General features: G+C 37.4%; 1 protein-coding gene across 4 annotated transcripts; it reads right to left on the bottom strand.

The window, feature by feature from the left end:
• Positions 1-382: 382 nt before the first annotated feature.
• Positions 383-20300, bottom strand: LOC120092708 (autophagy protein 5). 4 transcript variants are annotated; one of them, XM_039050864.1, is made up of 8 exons: positions 20087-20295; positions 19660-19784; positions 16194-16260; positions 14145-14234; positions 2894-2981; positions 1975-2121; positions 1284-1412; positions 383-880 (listed from the first exon to the last, which is right to left on the bottom strand). In XM_039050864.1, exons 1-8 carry the CDS (start codon positions 20183-20185, stop codon positions 549-551), a joined length of 1077 nt encoding a protein of 358 aa, XP_038906792.1. In that variant the 5' UTR covers positions 20186-20295; the 3' UTR covers positions 383-548. The 4 variants fall into 4 exon arrangements, with proteins under 4 accessions (XP_038906792.1, XP_038906800.1, XP_038906807.1 ...); XM_039050872.1 differs by having other exon boundaries at positions 1975-2118; positions 20087-20293; XM_039050879.1 differs by lacking the exon at positions 14145-14234 and having other exon boundaries at positions 20087-20300.
• Between the last annotated feature and the right edge of the window lie 329 nt (positions 20301-20629).

Genomic DNA, 20629 nt, shown 5'->3' on the forward strand with positions numbered 1-20629 from the left:
TTAATAGATGATAAAACCTAAATCGAAGTAAAATCTACACATTTGAATACATTTCACTAATTTAGTATTAATTTACCAAATACCTTAACTAGTCTTTTTAATTTAAAATTGAAATTTACCTAGCACTCATGTATTCTATTTCACAGTTGATTTTTTCTAACATATATTTACTAGCAATTATTTTAAAAGTTACAACAGTCCTATAGAAATTGCATGTCCAACAATGATGGGATTGAATTTTTTAGATTTCAATGATGGGATAACATGTTTAACTCATGGAAAGATAAACCTCTTACGTCAAGTTCTTGTTGCAAGTTTGGCCTCTTGACACCATGCAACATGATAATAGTGACCAGGGGAAGATTAACATAGAATAACCTGATGCTAGAAATGAAATGGGTAACTACTTATAAACATTGACAACATTACTTTCTGTACAACTTTACAGATAATTCTTTTCAAAAGAATGTCAATTAAAAAAATGTCCAGTCCCCAACACCACAAATAAAAGAATGGAAATACCTACTTGGTCTTTGGTCCCCTATAACTTAGCATCTGACTTGTTGAACTGATACAAAAACACAGATATGAAGGAAGTATTCTGGGTTCATTAAGTTGTTCACTACCCAGGAGAAAGGAATTTGGCATTTTGGTTCAATCCCTTGGATCCTAACCAGCTTGATGCTAGGATGATAAGATTGCAAATGTTCCTCAGAAAAATTTGGTCCCCTTTCTTCTGTTTTGGTACAATCCAACGGTTCTGTACATTCACTTTGTTCTTCACCTATAACATTTGTTGATTCCTCCTTAGTTGTCGCCTTTTCGATGAAAAGCTCGGGGAACAGACTCCTAACAGCATCATGTAAGGTGAAGCACTTACCTGCGATGTATAAAGATGAGGAAGAAAATCTCTGCATATGCCTAGACTTTGACAATTGCAATATAAATCGTAATCAGTACATAACCATGCATCAAAAGATGAACCTCCTGTGTGTTTTCTGTGGGGGTGAGGATACCAACTGTTGATCTTTGTGGTCGTGGATATACACCTTAAGCCAGTATGATAACTATATTTTTAAAGCACAAGAACTCTTGATTGATCGAGAAAAATCAATCTACACACGATCCTCCATGTTTATAAAATAGCCTCTAATCTTTCTTTTATCATTCTTTTATCAATTGGACAACATAAATCTGGCTAGTCAACACCGTGCTCATATAATAGACTGTTCCAAAAGAATAAGAAAACTAAAAACAAAAAGTGATCGTTAATGTTGCCTTACCTTCTTCATGAATCTCTACTGGACGGTTAATGTATGAGACATCATCCCAATTATTAACTGGCGGTGCATCTTCTAAGTTATCAAAATCATCGCCTAAATTCCTTACATATAATCGAACTGGAATTCGACCTGGACATGCTGAAGTAATAAGAAACTTATCCTAACAAGTGAAATGATAACATAAAGAGGGGTTAATGATTATTAGCCTTCAAGGGAGAGAGTAACAGAAGTGTGAAAATTTAAAAATCACACGCATACGGAACCCTCATGTAATTTTGATGGAAATCCAATGTCTCGCAAACCACAACTTGCTTTGATTGACATACAAAAGCATTAACGGAGATTCTTTTGCGTCTCAAATCAAATAGGCAGAAAGTAGAATGATAAAACACTACTAGTTTGAAGTCAATGGTCTTTTTAGCGTAAACATCTCACATTTGAAGTCAAAACAATAATTTGGAACAACTCTCCCCCTCCAAGAGAAAACATGTCGTCAAATTACTTCACTAGATGGTGACGTCTTTTCAAAGAATAAATGAAGAGACAAATTACTAGGAATACTACAAAATGTAACCATCTGAAAAAAGAAAAAAGGGTCTACAAAATAAATCTCCAATATGCAAAATTAGATGCAGAGGACAAAGAATTAGTAGAAGCACAAAAGTGGAATACCTAAAAGTGGTTGTCATACCTGTCATTGGTTGTCCTGCTATATCCATCTCGCCAGTACTTTGACCAGGCAATGATGCAGTTGATATAGATTTCAACACATTCTCGTGACCAGTTCCTCCAAGTTTAAGTTTAGATGATATACGTAGGTAGGCTTCTAAATCACCTGCTAGTAGCCAATCAGCAAGCCAAAAAATTAGGAAAAAACACATTATGAAGTCCATTGGATTTCCTTTATATTCTTCATAAATATTAGTCATATTAGTTATCGATTTATAATTTCCTTATCTATTTAGCATTTTTGTCTTATACATATAGACAGTCTTCCTCCTAATTTCAACATAATTTATGTTCCTGCTTTTACAATAGAAATAGGAAACCTTTTTATACAAATCAATGAAGAGACATATAAGGAAGAAGAGCCCCTCTAACCAAATGAGCTTGCCAATAATATTACTATTGGAGTAAATAAAGAAATAGGAACTATAGAAGTTCACCAAAATGGTGCTGTTGTTTGACTAATCAGGAAGGAAAAAACTAGAGGACATTTTAAGATGGTAAATGTACAACATACTACTTCTTGGTAGTGGTCTAACCACGAGAAATTATTATGTAATTACACATTTTTATAATTATAAACTATTAGAAGGCTCTCCTTCTGTAGTTTCACCTTCACGTAGGGGTTTTCTCTATCCTTGGCTCCTAAGCTTGTATATTACATGTTCTTTTTAGAAAAGGGCGCTTTAATTGGAGGCTGCAAAATTAACTATATCACAAAATAATTGAAGTGCAAAATTACAAAATAATAGTGCAATATTAACTTAGCTAGAAGTGCAAAATTATGGAAAGCTAAAGTAATGCCATCTAGTCATCATCATTTTACATTGATAAACTATTGATTTAATTTCTAAACCACGGTACTACTACACTTGCTAACATACCATTCGATACAGAACGCCATAACTCCACCAGATCAGGTTCAGACATGCTCATGACATTCTTGGTGTTCCCATTGACAATGTAATTGGCCTGGTTATAATGAACATCCCTTGTCAACTTGTAGAAAATCTTTTTCTCTTTCACCAAATGTCATTAATTTACTAAAAGTCGAATTAAAATTACACAACAAGACAGCAATCATATTAATGATAACAATTAATAATAATAGAATTTCCGAAGTGACTAGCAGGCATTTTTATGATCGTTGGGAGTTTGTTTGGCACACACCGTCTTTCCTACTGCTTTTGTTGACTTCATTGGCGTTCTTTCATAGATTCACTTTTTAAAGATTTTGAAGGAGATGCCTATCCACTCTCTTTCCGTATCTTTCCATTTTTTATATGATACGTCAAGTGTCTTTTATCAAATATAATAATAAAACTAATAATAACACAATCAAAATAGTAATTAGGAAAAACCATAAATATAAAGATGGGTTTTATTGTTATTTTTTTTTATATACTATTATGATAGACCCCATATTTAAAAAGTATGAAAGGAGAATTAACAAAAAGAATAGGAAGAGGGGTACAAATGTAAACGAGGAAGAGAATAAAAGTAATTAGAGATGGGGCCACTAGGGGAGGAAGAAATCTGTTATTAAATTTGTTATTTAGGGGTGACTGATTTAGTATAAAGATAGGAGGTAGGAGGAGGGATGAATATCGAATTTTCATCTTAGAATTGAGCTTGTAAGCTGTTAGGAGAGGAGGTCTTGGCTTCCTAGGCTATTTTTGAGCCAAAATAGTGAATACATAACCGAGATTCTATCAATTTGGTATCAGAGTCGTTCGTTCTTGGGAAGGGTATGGTGAAGAAGATGGAAGCAAGATTATCAGCTGTGGAAGAACAACTCACCTTACTACAAGTAGGAATGGAAAATAGGATGGATCAACGGTTTGGAGAGATGCAACAAATCACTGAGAGCATGATGACAACAAAGATCGAAGCCTTGGGAGAAACTCTGGAACAGAACATAATCTGTGCGTTGGAAGTATGGTCAAAGAAATAAAAAATATTCAAGGAAGGGGAATCGGGGTCTTGGGAGAGAATGGTGACGGACAGAGGGAAGCAATCGGCAAGGGAGGATGTCGGCGAGAGAAGAGGAGTGCTGCTGTTCGACATGAGGTTGTGAAAACTGGAAATTCCGATATTCAAAGGGGAAATAGGAGAAGACCCGATGGGTTGGTTTCACAAAGTAGAAAGGTATTTCGTAGTTAATCGATTATCAGAGAAGGACAAAATCGAAGCCGCGATTCTGTGTTTGGAAGGTGAAGCGTTAGAGTGGCATCAATGGGAGGAAGAGAGAACACCGATGAATACCTGGGCAAAGTTTAAGGAGCAGCTTCTGCTGCGCTTCCTACCGGTCAAAGAAGAAGATCAGAGAGCCCAGTTTCTTACTCTGAAGCAGGACGGTAGTGTTCGTGCATACCGGTGGCGATTCGAGCAGCTTACAAGACCGTTGAAGGACCTTTCAGACGAAACGTTGGAAAGTAAGTTTGTTAGTGGGCTGAAAGATGATATACAAATCGAGATGAGAATATTTAAGTTAATTGGGCTGAAGTAGAAGATGAGGATGGCCCAGATAATCGAAGACACGGAGGAAGCCCGAAGGAAGAAATGGGGCGGAGGCAGCCCAAATCCATCGAAGTCGACAGGGGCATCTTCGAACTCGGGTCAACCCGGCCCCACCCCGAACCAAAACACACAGTCGACCGCCCGAACAATTTCTCTCAACCCGACCCGCGTGGCAGGTACGTCTTCTAACTCAGTTACCCTAAGAGACGTTAATGGGAAATCATTCACGGTTGGAGCATTCAAACGGCTGTCGACAACGAAATGCAAAATCGGAGGGATAAGGGGCTGTGCTATCGATGCGAAGAAAAATATACGTCGGGGCACCGATGCAAAAGGAAGGAATTGAGTATCCTGCTGTACCACGATGAGGAAGAAGGAACAGACGAAGCAGAGGAGACAGGCGAAGTTAAAATTCTAGTGACCACTATGCTGGAATCGATGGTGGTGGAGACTAGCGATCACGAGGCGGCAGAACTCTCCCTCAACTCGCTGGCAGGAATTGATTCGCCCCGAACGATTAAGGCCAGAGGAGCTATAGGGGACAGGGATGTGGTCGTTCTCATTGACAGCGGAGCATCCCACAATTTCATCGACAAAGAGCTGGTGAGGACCCTGAAATTACCAAAGACGCCCATGACAAGCTACGGGATCATGTTGGGGACAGAAACTTCAGTGAGGACGACGAGTATCTGTAAAGGGGTAATTCTTAATCTCCCTAACCTCACTATTATCAATGACTTCTTCCCTTTACCTCTGGGCAGCGCTGATGTGGTGTTGGAAGTACAATGGCTAATGACCTTAGGACAGGTTGAGTGTGATTGGGGAATGTCGGAGATGGAAATTCAAATCGGAGATTGGCGGGTACATTTGAAGGGGGACCGCAGTCTGATGAACGCCCAAATCTCGCTGAAGTCGATGATGAAACTGGTCAGAAGAGAGGGCCAAGGCATATTACTCGAGTTGAATTCTCTCTTGACCACTGAGAGGGAAGGAGACCGACCGAAGGAAGAACACCAACCAGAAATCCGAGAAATCCTAAGAAAATATCAATCAGTCTTTCAAACAGTATAGGTATCCGTAGTTCCAGAAGGATGAGATTGAGAAGTTGGTTGAAGAGATGCTCACTGTTGGGATTATTCAACCGAGTGTAAGTCCTTTTTCCAGCCCTGTATTATTAGTAAAAAAGAAGGATGGGAGCTGGCGATTTTGTGTTGACTACAGGGCATTGAACCAAGTCACGGTGCCAGATAATTTTCCTATTCCGATGGTCGATGAACTCCTAGATGAATTAGCCGGAGCACGAGTCTTCTCCAAAATTGACTTGAAATCCGGCTATCATCAAATTCGGGTGGCCCCTTTAGGCATCCACAAAACGGCATTCCGCACTCATGAAGGCCATTACGAGTTTCTAGTCATGCCATTCGGATTAAGAAATGCCCCGTCTACATTTCAATCGGTAATGAATGACCTTTTACATCCGTACTTATGAAAATTTGTATTGGTATTCTTCGATGATATCCTAATCTACAACTCTTCATTGTGTGATCATGTGCATCATTTATCCTTGGTACTACAAGCATTGGAGGATAACCAGTTCATGGCCAATCTTAAGAAGTGCACTTTTGCGGCAAAACAGATCGATTACTTGGGCCATATAATATCAGAGGATGGCGTGGCTGCAGATCCATCGAAGGTGGAGGCTATGCTTCAATGGCCAACCCCGACCACAGTAAAGCAACTAAGGGGATTTTTGGGGCTAACCAGGCTCTCCCACCTACGCATCGCCTCAAGGCTGCATACGAACGGGAGCTGATTGCCATAGTCATGGCTGTGCAAAAATGGCGGCCCTACCTGTTGGGAAGAAAGTTCACCGTGCAGACAGATCAGAAGAACCTCAAATTTCTGTTGGAGTAGTGTATTATAGCAGGGGAATACCAAAAGTGGGTGGTCAAATTAATCGGGTACGAATTTGATATCGAGTACAAGAAGGGATTAGAGAACTCGGCCGCTGATGCTTTGTCTAGATTACCTACCACGATGGAGATGGAGATGTCGATGCTCAGCATGATGCGTTCACTCAATCCGACGGTATTCACCAGCCAAGTCGAACAGGATCCGGAACTAAGGGCTATCTGGGATAATATCCGAGCAGGGCAACCACACCCCCGAGGGTATACATTACAGGGAGACTTTCTACTATATAAGCAGCGCATTGCTTTGCCACCACAGTCACCTACCATACCATTGCTCTTGCAAGAGTTCCACAATAATCCAATCGGAGGACACAATGGGGTAGTTAAGATGTATCAGCGATTAAAGAAAGAATTCTTTTAGACAGGCATGAAAGCAAGGGTGAAGGCGTTTGTGGGAGACTACTCCGTTTGTCAACAAGCCAAGTACTTAGCACTAGCCCCTGTCGGACTACTACAACCACTGCCTATCCCCGAACTCACTTGGCAAGATATCAGCATGGACTTCGTAGATGGCCTGCCAAAATCCGAGGGCTATAACTCAGTCTTGGTGGTAGTTGATTGGCTATCCAAATATGCACACTTCATTGCCCTCCGCCACCCATATACCGCAGCAACTGTGGCTGGTCTGTTCTCAAGAGAAGTTGTATGACTGCATGGAGTGTTGAGAAACATTATATCAGATAGAGATAAGGTGTTCACTAGCTTATTCTGGAAAGAATTGTTCAAACAAATGGGGACACAACTCAAGAGAAGCACATCCTACCATCCACAAACGAATGGACAAACAGAAGTGGTCAATCGGGGATTAGAAGCATACCTTCGATGCTTCACCATGGAGACACCATCACAATGGCATAAATGGCTAGCATGGGCCGAGTACAATTACAACACATCCTACCACACAACCATCAAACGGACACCTTACAAGGTATTATATGGAAGACCAGCACAGCACCTCCACTAATCTATTATGAATCGGGGAATGCCATAGTGGGGGAAGTAGATGTGTTACTAAAGAACAAAGATGATATGCTCAGACAGTTGAAGAAAACGTTAGAAGCAACTCAACAACGAATGAAGACCCTAGCAGACTCTAAACGACGAGAAGTGAACTTTGAAATTTCCGATTGGGTATACATTAAGCTAAAGCCATACCGCTAAGGCTCTTTACTGTTGCACAAGCATCCCAAACTAGCTCCACGCTACATTGGCCCCTTTCAAATAATTCAAAAGATCGGACCAGTTGCATACAAACTTGACCTACCCCCCAATGTAAGCATACATCCTGTAATACATGTTTCACAATTGAGAAAAGCCGAGGGGACCTTACTACGGAGATTCTCATCACCAACAGTTGGACTATTCGGGAAGTAGCTCAAACCAATGTCGGTTTTGAGAGTCCGGAAGATTGGTTCGACCATATCATCACCTAATGATTTCGAGGTACTCATACAGTGGGAAGATTTACCAATCGAAGATGCAACATGGGAAGGAGGAGCACAATTAGTCGAGCAATTCCCGAACTTTCACCTTGAGGACAAGGTGGTGCTTTGGGGGGAGGGTAATGATAGACCCCCCATATTTAGAAAGTATGAAAGGAGAATTAACAAAAAGAATAGGAAGAGGGGTACAAATGTAAATGAGGAAGAGAATAAAAGTAGTTAGAGATGGGGCCACTAGGGGAGGAAGAAATCTGTTATTAAATCTGTTATTTAGGGGTGACTGATTTAGTATAAAGATAGGAGGTAGGAGGAGGGATGGATATCGAATTTTCATCTTAGAATTGAGCTTGTAAGCTGTCAGGGGAGGAGGTCTCGACTTCCTAGACTATTTTTGAGCCAAAATAGTGAATACATAACCGAGATTCTATCATATTATTACTCTATTTTATGAGATAAAGAAGGGTCTTGGTAATATTGTAATTTTGTAAGTTGGGGTCCTATTGATCCTCCTTTTCAAGATTTCAAGAGGGATGCCTTATCCCCCCGTTGTCTTTGTGCATCTTTCCTTTTATAAAATGATATGGTAAACTCTAAACCCTTCCTAGGGAACTTGAATTCTTACGAAATGGAAGTTGTAAATGGGGAAGCCTTTTTTCAATATCCAATTCATTATGGAGGAAAAGAGAATTGTCATCGGCAAAATTGTAGATGGTGGATGTGAAGATTGCCAATGGGGAAGCCATGGATCGGATTGTTTTGAGCGGCTTGTGTCATCATTCTAGTAAAACAATCAGCCACTAAGATGAAAAGAAAATATGAAACGAGATCACCTTGTCAAATGGCCATTGATGCCAAGGTTTTGCCTCTAGGTTTGCCATTTATGATGAAAGCAAAGTTTCTAGAAGACAAACAGCTCTTGGTCCATCCTCTCCCTTTTGTTCCAAACCCCTTGGCCTTTAGAACCTCATCCACAAAAGCCCAAACAAACTTATCAAAGGCTTTTTCCAAGTCTAATTAAATGATCAAACCTTCCTTTTTGCCCTTACGAGGATTTACCTTGCTCAATGAGCTCGTTTGGCATGAAGAAAGCATCAAGGATTTGTCGACCGGCCATAAAGGCCAATTGATTATTGGAAAAAGGGCATGGAAGCACACATTTCAGTTTATCAGAGAGAATCCTTGTGATGATTTTTATCAACAAGATGTAAGACTTATACGTCTATAGTCCCCCACTGATTTGGGATCCAATTTCTTGGGATGTAAATATAAACCTTGTTAAGCCTAACATTTGACGATAGAATTCTGGAAAAAAATCGTGGAACACTCTAAGGATGTTGGTCCAGGTTTTTTAGAAGAACACTACTGTAAAACCATATGGTCCCAAAAGTTTATTGGTGCTAGATATGATGGCAAATATGAGCTTCAATATGAGCTTCAATAGTGTCCCACGGTATATTTGATGGAAAATATCTAACTGGACAGATTGTTGAGTCTTATAAGAAAAGTCTCTTAGCTCTCTGCTTTGATACATTTGGTTGGAGGGGAATGGAAAATCTTTGGAGCATAAGAGATAAATGTTGCTTCCATTTGGGATTCTATTTTATTTTGGTTAAATTACAGCCTTCAAACTTTTATATTTGTGTCTAATAGGTCCTGAACTAGTATCCTTCAACTTCCAATTTTATATTTGATGCATAAGAGGTGAATGATGCTTACATTTGAGGTTCTATTCTAGCTTGGAGACTCCAATTCAGGAAGTGTACAGGAGGAAGGGCAGAAGTGGAAATGTAGTTATAAATATGGTCTAGGAATGTTAGTATGAAGTAGTTTTCTAGTCTGAGAACGTTGTGGAGGGAGTTACACCAACTTCTTCCTTAGTTAATTCCTATATATAAATATATATATTTTCTTGGGCCGAGAATATTTTGGGAGAGTGATGGTCCTCTAAAATGTTATCAGTGTAAGCTCTAACTCTATGAATTTCATCTTATTTAATGGAAACCTATCAGTAAGATTTATGTCAAATAGGTCCTTTAACTTTAAAAGATACCTAATAAGTCCTTAAGCTTTCAATTTTGTATCTAAAAGGTCATTGACTTACTAGAAATCTTCTAAAATTCACCAAATTGGACACAATAAAAGTTAAATGTTCTACTAAACATAAAATTCAAAAACCTACTAGACATAAAATTGAAAGTTCAAGGCCCTACTTAATATTTTTAAATTTTAGGGATCCATCAGACACCAAATTAAAGAGGTGTTTAAGTGCAGGTTTGGAATCAAAAGCCTAAGAATCAAATGCCCGGGGGCTTATCTGAGAAGGTCCTGAAGCCTGGAAATCACAAATGCCTATGTTTAGGGCGCAGGTATGGTTTGGGCAATATGATTTCCCCTTATTTTTAGTGGTTGTTTTGTGAACTGGATAACCTCAAGTGTATTTTGGATCAAATTTTATGATAATTTAGAAATAAAAATTTAATCTATTCATATTAAAATGAAGCTAATGTTAGCTTTGTCTTTTGTAATCCTAATTCGCATAGTGTGATGTAAGAAGAATACAGGTTAATTGAGTAATTAGGTAATATTCTAGGTTAATTCCCTTTTTATCCTCACTTGTAATAGAACTCTATAAATAAGAACCTTCCCCTCTTGTATCAAACACATATTCATTTTGATAAAAGATCCACAATCTTGATTCTTGGAGAGAATTCTCATTTTATCTCCTTTAGGTTACATCAATTTGGTATCAGAGCATCCGTCTAGGTCAATGTTGACTGTTGGCGGTGGAAGACTGGGAAACTCTTGACGACGCCGATCGCAAGAGGGAGCTTCGTGAGTTGTGCTCATTGCCAAACAACACACGTCTAATTAGGGGGAACCCTTGAAATACCAAGAAGGATTGAAGAAACCGAAGATTTATCAAGATTTTGCAAGAATGACCTATTATTGATCAAAGAGGATATCCAAGAAAAAAAATCTGCAGATGGTATAGGCAAGAAAATCAAATTTACTTAAAAAAATAATGCATGAATTCTGGTTCAAGTGATTCAGAAGAAGAATTCCAACATACTAAATTTGTCCATGCTCGATTTTCTCAAAAAACCTATCAATAACCACATTAGAAATTTGATTCTAGTGATTCTAGTGACTTCGATGATGTTTCTAAGGCAGTTTGAGATAGAATAAGAAGGCGACAATATCATAAAAGGGCCCAATGATCCAATCAAACCCATTTTTCAAGAAATCAACGTAAAGATTAGGAGTTATATGAATTAAAGAATCATCAAGAATGGATTTTTACAGCCCAAGGAGAACGTTCAAGACTCAAAATTATTCTTTTGGTTATGAAACACAATCAAGAAAGGTTTATTCAAGAAAATAAATGGATGAGTCCAATACCCACTACAAGATTGAGGCATATCCAACAAAATAACTACTTTGATCCCGTAGCATTGGAGGAAATAAAGAAAACAACAAAAGAAATCTAACGTTCATTGGGGAAAATGACTCAACATATTGATCAATTATCAATTCATTTGCAAGAGTTCAAGAACAGATTGATTTCATATACCGAAGAAAAATAAAAGAATCACGGTTGGAAAAATTTCAAGTAGAAGATTTTGAAGATAAAATTGAAGAAAACAAGAATTTGAAGATGTTGATTTGGAAATAGTCGCAAGTGAAGAACAAAAATCCAACAAAGAAGATGGAAGAGAAGTATCGAACACTAAGTAAGAATCAAACAAGAACAACGACACATTGATTGCGATGGAAATGGATCACCAAATTGTCGAAGAACTTGAAGCGGATAATAAAGAAGACGTGAGTCTTGAACGATTCTCTTTGGAAGGCGGTTTTTTAATGATTGGTCCTTCAAATACGGTTTTGAATGAGCCTGAAGGAAACATCTTTTTTGGGTTTATGGCCGATGGAGAAGTTCATATTTTGGTGGAAATATTGGATTTTTTGTCTCAAATTTATCCCTTTGATCATAATATTTTTGTTCAAAATGTAGGAGGTTGGTTTGGTCATACTTCGTTGAACGAGTTTATTTCATTCCTTGTTTGCTTCATAAATTTTTTCTTTTTAACACTCGAGGACAAGTTTTCTTTTTGAAGGGGTAGAATGATGTAAGAAGAATAGGGGTTAATTGGGTAATTGGGTAATTAGGTAATATTCTAGGTTAATTCCCTTTTTACCCCCACTTGTAACAAAACTCTACAAATAGGAACCTTCCTCTCTTGCATCAAACACATTATTCATTCTAATAAAAGATCCACAATCTTGATTCTTGGAGACAATTCTCCTTTTATCTCCTTTAGGCTACATCATAGTGTTAGTACTATCAACTTCGAGACCAGAGGTTCAATTTCCCCACCCACGTATTTTAATCTAATACTTTTGCGGAAAAAATCTTAAGTTAATTCATTTGGTCCATTAATTTCCAGGAAAATAATGTAGAAATGACAATGATTTAGTTATTTTTATGTAAAAAGAAATAGAATTTAGTAATAAAGTAACAAAGCTTTGAAATTAAGTTTTATAATAAATTTAGTTTGCCTTTAAATTTCGAATTTATCACTTTTTAAATAACAAATATATCTTTTGATAATACAATAGTAAAGTTTGAAATTTAGTATACTAACACATTTATAACGAAGATAGTATTGCTTTAAATCCTTAAATTATCTTTTTTTTTTTCTTGTAGTCATGAAATGAATTTTACCTTTGAGGTTTGGATTTAATAATATTTTTAATCTATCAGTCAGTTTCTATTGTTTTATTTTTTTATTTGTGTGTGTGTGTGTGGGAAAATGAAGGAGGAGATCAAGATAATGAGAAATGGAAGGGAAAAAAGGAAGGAAGGAGGAAAGAAAAAAACTGTTGGTGACTGCCAGTGGGTGACCAACAATGGTATGTGTGAAATGACCGGTGAAGAGAATTTGATGACCCATGACAGCACGATCGATGCAATACTTCAGTCTTTAGTGCTCCTAGATGAAAGAGTCAATTTCTTGTTCTTGAGTGTGTGGAAATGAGTAAGAATGGGAAAAAGAGGAGAAGAAGGAAGGGGGGAAAACAAAAATAAAACCCTAGTGACCGACAGTGGGTGGCGAGCGACAAAGAACATTCGATTATCCACGACTAGCATAATCGAAACCATGCTTCAGAGAGGAAGGTCCTAAAATAAGGGAAATTTTTTTTAAAAAAAAAAAAATTGTGAAAGTAAAAAAGGGAAAAAGTTGCTAACAGTCAACGGTCATAAGCGGCCTACCGACGACCGTCCTACCGACAACAATTTCCGACTATCACCAACAATCATGCATCGATCAAAGATGATCACGCCAATCAATTGATGATGGCACGACGGTCTATCAGTCATTGATGGTCAAGAGGGTCGGCTGGTCACCAACCGTCACTATGGTTGATCATTAACGGTAACCACAGTTAGTCGCTTACGATCAAGACAATCGCCCATCGACGTTGAAGACGGTAGGTTGCTGCCGGTCAAGATCGGTCGTTGACGGTCAAGACGATCGGTTGCTGAGGGTCAATCACCAAAATTTGGCCAACAGTTGTCCACCGTCATTGACAACCAATGATAAGATGTAGGAAATTACGGAAAATTTTTCTCAAACCTATGACATTCATTAGAAAAAAAAAAACATATTCCAAACCCATAGATTTGGTTTCTTAATCTTGAGAATTTCATTCTAATGGCCCAAACATGGGTTCGACTTCAAATGCCAAACCCATGGACTCCCCCCACCCCAAGGTAGGTAGGGACCTCTAGACACAAACAAGGAAGTTCCAAAACTAAGCTTGTAAATTTGTAATTTAACCTTTTATTTCCTACCCCCATTTGGGGCCTTAAAACAAAGTTGTGGCATTCTAGAAGATTTTGACCAAGTTTAAAGAAAGTAGGTTAAATTACAAGTTTAGTATCAGAAGTTAGAAGTTGCATCTATTTGGTTCCTAAATTTTCAAAAGTGTTTAATAAGTCCCAAAACTTTCAATGTGTCTAATAGGTCCTCAAACTTAAGTATTTGAAAAATTCAATTTTTTTAGAATTAATTGATCGATTAGATCTAAATCTTATTTTAATATGGAATTATAAACTTTTTGAAAGTTTACAGACCAAACAAACACAAGTTTAACTTTGTAATTTAACCAAGAAAGTAAAAGTACCATCAACTGACCTCCTTTAATGAGTTAATAAAGCACCACTTTATACTATCTTCACCCTCACAAGGAATTAACAATTGTCTTGGATAACCTCTAAAATGTACCTGTTAGAAAAAATGAGATGATTCTCACGTCACTCATTTGTCACAAAATATGAGAAAGTAAAAGCAATACCCCATTTAAATAGTCCTAGGTTTAGCTAAAATACCCCAGTAACCAATTTTTTTATATTATTATTAAAAAAAATTTTTTTAAAGGAAACAAAACTTTTCATTGATGAAATGAAAAGAGTCTAATGCTCCAATTACATAACTTTTGAAGGAGGGTAAAAAAAGAACACCAAGAGAACATTGATAGAGAAAATTAAGCAACCCATAAATATAAAAAAGTGAACAAAGTAGCCAGCAAAAAGATGGAAAAAGGCCTTCCAGAATATCAGACGACGAATTCAGACGAGCAAAACACGTAAAATCACGAGAAGACTTCTAGAATATCAAGACCAAGGCCTTTCAAACCAAAATACCGAGAACGTGGCATGTGAAACATAAACCCAAAAGAAAAGGTCATCTTCCAACAACTTTGTGCCAAGACCAATTTAACAAACTTCCATATATTCGATAAAAGCTTTGCTGCTAAACAAATGTGACCACGAGAAATTCGATAAAAATTCAAGCCATATTATAAAATCTTTTCATGATCAAACTGAAACTAATGTAGATTTGTTGAAATATTTCTCAACTGGAGCCCATTAGAGAAGAAAATTTGGATGGAATTTGAGCAGGGGATAGCAAGGGGCCTTCCACGCTTGATTTGGTATATTGCATTTGCACTCCTAGGTAGGTAAAAACGCTTACAAAGGCCTTCCACCCTTGAAAGTCCAGAATTAGGAACGATGGGATTTGGAAACCGGCATTTGAGTGTGTATGGAAATGAGAGTCAAAAGCCTAAAAATGTGAAAACGGTGTTTGATTTGTACCATGAAGTATCTGTCTTTAAGGTAGAGCGACAGCCACTTGGCTAGGAGAGCTAAGTTCTTACTCATTAATAACATGCAACCAACCATTAAAATTGTTCAATGAACCCTTTTCTCAAAGGATAAAAACATTGAAACAAATTACAGTAGCCTAATTGGAGTGTGGATATATTGACGTACTTATTTTGGATGTTGAGCAAAAATCGCCTTCTACTTTTCTCTTCTCATACATTCGTACTCTTTATGATGGAAACTAAAAAGTATGCTGGATTCCATGAAACTTTATTGAAATTTTTAACTTTGGATTGAATTACAATCCTGAAAGAAGAGATTTAAACAGAAACCTTGAAGTAGCTGAAATTTCATTCCTACAAAAAGTTCAACCAATCCTATATTCATCATAAACGCACCTAGGGTTCTCATACTCTCGAATGCAACTGCAATCACATAATACACAATCAAGACCCAGATCCACATATATATTAATCCTCATGTGTGACCAAGCAAGGTCGTAACTTTTTCATTTGATAAATTTTTGGGAAAAATTCAATATACCCCTTGGGTTGTATTTTCCATTGAAACCCAAAATTTTTCTAAATGGATCAATTTAGACCCTCCATTATGATTCCAATTTAGAACGATAAATACATAATTCTCACATGTGTATGTGAATAAGATTTCTTCAAATGCATGAATTAACAAAATATTAGAGGGAAATTTTAAAATTAAATGAATAGTAGCGGTTACGAGTGGTTTGTTTTCTTTTTCCTTAATTTTTTATACCTAGTTAGAACGAATTACATGATAAATTTTTCTTATTGCTTAGGTAGGATTTTGGGAGAATAATATTTTTATTTAGGTGACTTGTGAGTTAATTTTAAATGGAATCAAGTGAAAAAGTTATAAAGTGCTAACTGATTTATCTTAAAAGTTTAAGGTTTGAATTGATACAATTATTAATTTGGAGTAGGAATATAAATTGATTTTTTCCTAAATTTTAATTCACCCCAAATTCAAAGGAAAATGGGACGCAGATACAATTAAAAAAAATGCAGCTTGAACTACAAAGATGAAGAGATAGAACTTGTACCGTTAGATTCCATGGTCTTTCTGGTTCTGCACATAGAAGGTCGAAGAGTACTCCTGTCGGTATATTCCTGAGAAGCATGCACCAGATAATACATGAGACACACAAACTTTTGCTAGGATTGTTCATTCTGAATAAATTACTAAAACTAATTGGAAATCGTAACGTACTAAACAACTGTGGAAATGTTGTTGTCCAACTAAACTGACAACTAAGTCACAGAAATTAGAAAAGAATCCACTTGGGCAACCTCAATTTATTATTATCTATTACCATCTTAAATACTTTTGTTCTTCCAGTTATAGTCCTAAATTATAAATCATTTGAAACAAATATCTACAAAATCATCTTACAAGTTACAACTTCTATTTCTCCACTGAGAACAATAAACATAATAATTAAAACAGCCAAAAGGTCTTAAGCATTACTACCTTCTTTTTGTCTTTTTTTTTCCCATCCCAACTAGACAGATTTGACTTGAGATAAATAAATAAATAATTTTTCAAGGAGAGGAAAGATTTAAAGATACTTTCTGAAACCTTGGGAGCTTATTTATTTTGGCATCTCGAATTGGAGTGATGTTTATAGAGCTTATTGTAATGACTCTTCCCCTTTTTTAATGTAAATTCAAGAGTGTTAGTCTATTGGCACTGCTCTATTTTCTTGAAAAAAAAATGCTCACTTTCGAGGAAAATCATTTAAGCTAAATTTGAGTTTTCTCCTAGAGGTTAGTGGCAGAATGACACCACAAAGCACTCCTAATGCCCTTGGAAGGATATTTGAAAAGCCAAAAAGCTAATATCTTGCTGAGTTATCCATTCTCTTGTTGATGGTCTTAGACCATTTTATAGGCCACCTGATGTGATCACAATCTTGTCCAAGTCCATGAAGATCCAAGATTGCAAGTAGCTGGCCCAAAGGTTGGAAGCCACCTAATAAGCTCTATATGACATGACATTGCACAAGAAGCCCACGTAAGCCCATGGAAAAACTCTAAAGAGGAAGCCGAATACCTCACACCACTTAGCCATCCATCCACGCGCCCACACCATTGGTGCTCAATAACATATCTGCATGGCCCATTGCACACACTGCTCCTCGTGCAAGCCCACCCATGCATGCCTGGTCTGCATAGTCGAAATTTTCCTAATGTAGCCCATCAACATGCATCCATGGACGAAGCCCACACACACAGACCTGTCAGCATAAACCTACATGCACTCTCAACCATATTCCATGCATCTAAACCCTGCCTTACAACCCCTCTGCAACTTTGCATGTTGCCCTGATTCCGTAGCCATGTTGCCCATAACGCCCATGCTGCTCAACGATCAACTAGGTGCACGCCCACCTATTGCTTATCAAGCATCACCCCTACTCCCATGTGTCTTGCCTCATAGGGTTGTCACCAACCTTGCTTCCTTCCAAAAGAATTTTGCTTCTTTTAAATTTTGCTATTTTAATACTATATATGATTCTTAGGAGTGAATGTTAGATGAATCAACTTTCAATTATCTTGAAATTCCTATTTTTAGAAAGAGTTTCTAATTAGCCCCTAATTATTTAGGAGGTATTTGGGGCAAGGGGCAGAGTTGTGAACTCCAAGGAGTTATGAAGTCTGGAGAGTTGTGAACTCTTTGGGCTCACGGTGTAAGGAATTAATAAGACATAAAATTGATGTTTTTTAGATGTGGGGTCCACGAATTCTTTGGGCCAAATAAGGAGTGGAGTTCACAACTCCTTACTTCCCAACTCCTTGGTCCAAACACCCCCTTAAGGATTTTCAAGACCTAGGGTTTTTAGATTCTCTTTATTTTCCACCATTGGCTATATAAACCCAAGGAGTGTCATATTCTTCTCAAACTTTGATGATGAATGATATTTGATTACTTTTCTTGATGTTACAGAGCCAATTCCCCTTACAAGCCTTGTGTCTAGATTTCAAATCTTGAAATATTCAAGTTTGGTTACCAAAATTGTGGAGTGTTTCAACCCAGAGATAAGAATGAATTCTCTCATATCTTGGTCCTAGACCATAAAAGTAATCTGTTTCTGACCTTTTCCTTAAGTTGTGGTCGGGAGGTCCACATAACCAAAGGGTTGCAAAGGATAGCCTACACCAAAGTTCTTAGTGTTGATGTATCAAGACTCTTGGAGGGGTAATACCTCCCTTGCTTTCCCTACCTACAACTTCATTCCCCCTATGTTGATTCAAATAAGATAGTTGCCCATATTTGGTCAATAAACCTTTGATTTGGAATTTGTTCACAAAAAAGTCCATTGACAAAGACTTTGCAGATTGACTCTCTCCCTTGTAAAGTATTAAAGGACGTTTGTCCTCCAGTTCTCCAGATAAGTGATTTAGGACTTTTGATCTTCCAGGCTATTCAATGTGCAAGTTTCTTCCCAAAGACCTAAACATCAATAGGAAATTATTCAATCCTGATTTTTGCAAGGCCTTTTGGAGATTTTCATTCGGGAAATTGCTCTGTAGTCTGAACAACACCAACACCCCTGACAAACACCAACACCCACGACAAAATTCAGAAGAGGAATCTGCATCCAGCTCTCTCCCCTAACTGGTTTGTTCTTTGCAAGAGGAGCTCAAAACAACGGTATCACATTTTTGTTCATTGCCAGCTTGTCCCCACCATGTGAAATCCTGTTACAACCTAGCTTTGCTAAGCCCATCCACCTGAGAGACATTACTTCCAATCTTCACTCCCTCTTTTGTAGTCCAACACCAAGTGAGGTGGGAGAAAACTTCCCCCTTTCTTGGGGATTGCATCCTTTAGACAGTAGATTCATGGTGTAGACTTAACAAAGCCTTTCGTAATCATTCTTTAACAGATATATATGCTAACAGGCCTTTTTGTAACTCCCATTAGCAGTGGTGAAGGCTGTCCTTTCCTCTCATTTTTTTACTTTACCTATGACATTTGTTTCCATTTTGTCATTTTCTTTTATCACGAGTGTCTATCATCTTCTTCCCTTCTAAATGATGAGTGTCCATAATCATACTCGACTAGGTTGAGATGAATATCTAATCTTATTTTCTTTTTTTCCAGTTCCTATATTAACTGAAGTCCATCCTACTAACAAATAATACAGAACAATAATTTTAATTTAACATGTCTAAATTTTCAGCTTCATCCCCAAAGGACCAGAACAAAGGCAGATGGTGCACAGTGTACCTTGTGAGACATACGCAATGAGAGAGAGAAAGAGTTGGATCAAAAGCGAAAGAGTAGCAAGAATAATTATGTTAGACAGCCATAAGTACTTCCCTAAAAGGGACAGAATGACGGAGAGGAGCAGTGTATAGTAAGTAGTTACAAAAACAGAGAAAAGTACAAGGATCAACCACGAGATGCGATTGGCAGATTGTTAAAGAAAATTCAAACTGATCTACAAAATTCAAAGAAACTATTAAAAAAGATGAAATTTAGAAGAGAAAAGAAGAGCGTACCATTTAAGGGGCAAACCCTTGTACTCAAACCAGATGGTGTCAACTCCAGGAGGAAGCGTACTACTGAAGTAAGGTTTAATCTGAGAAGCCAAAAGAGGCAGGTAGCCAATTCGAGGAGCTAAGACCTAAAGTAGATCAAAAGACAAAATCTCACATGGAAAGCAATTCAATTCGATTAAGTTCAATCGACGTTCTACTTGGGCGTACAGTAGACACATAAAAGTCATCCCTTATTCAAAACACCAAATTGAAAACACAAGAAGCAGCAAATACAAACAACCCTAGTAACCAAAGTCAAATTTCTCAGAGGAAAAGAGATAAATAAGCAGAATGAACCCATGATGTTCATCCGTTGATCAAATTGAGAGCCTCAAATTAGATAGTTAGAAGGGAAAGTGCAGCGAAGGGGGAAAAAACAGAGAATTACCATTGCAGGCGGTGGAGGAGGGACGGTGGTGACTTCAGATTCATGGAGATGAATCTGTAATGGAATTGCACCTTCCCAGATGTACTTCAGTGCTTCCATGCCCCCACTCCCTCTCTCTCTTTTCTTCTTCTCTCACTCTGTTCTGCTCGTCAATAACGTTTTTCTTTTTGCTTCGATTTTGTTTCTTTTACCATTTTTTTTTTATAAATTCTTTTGAAAAGTTTTTAATTTCTTTCTTGAAATGCCTGCCTCCTTCACGATTCGTATATATTTTTCTAAAGATTTTTTAAAATATATACGATCAAATTATGCATGCAATCTATAGTAATTTACACTTAAGCACCATGAATTGAATTCAATTAAATACATATTAGCTTAGATAAATTAACATAAAATTCTAATGGCACGATAGGCATTGGCCTAATGCAAAATCCTATGTTTAGGTTTTTCTCCTATATTAGTTTTATGACAATCATATACTATCTAAATCTTCTGATATTAGTCTCAACATAGTATATTCATCTAAATGACTGGTCTAGATTA

The sequence above is a fragment of the Benincasa hispida genome, chromosome 1 (genome assembly GCF_009727055.1).
Source record: "Benincasa hispida cultivar B227 chromosome 1, ASM972705v1, whole genome shotgun sequence".
Taxonomy (NCBI): Eukaryota; Viridiplantae; Streptophyta; class Magnoliopsida; order Cucurbitales; family Cucurbitaceae; genus Benincasa; species Benincasa hispida.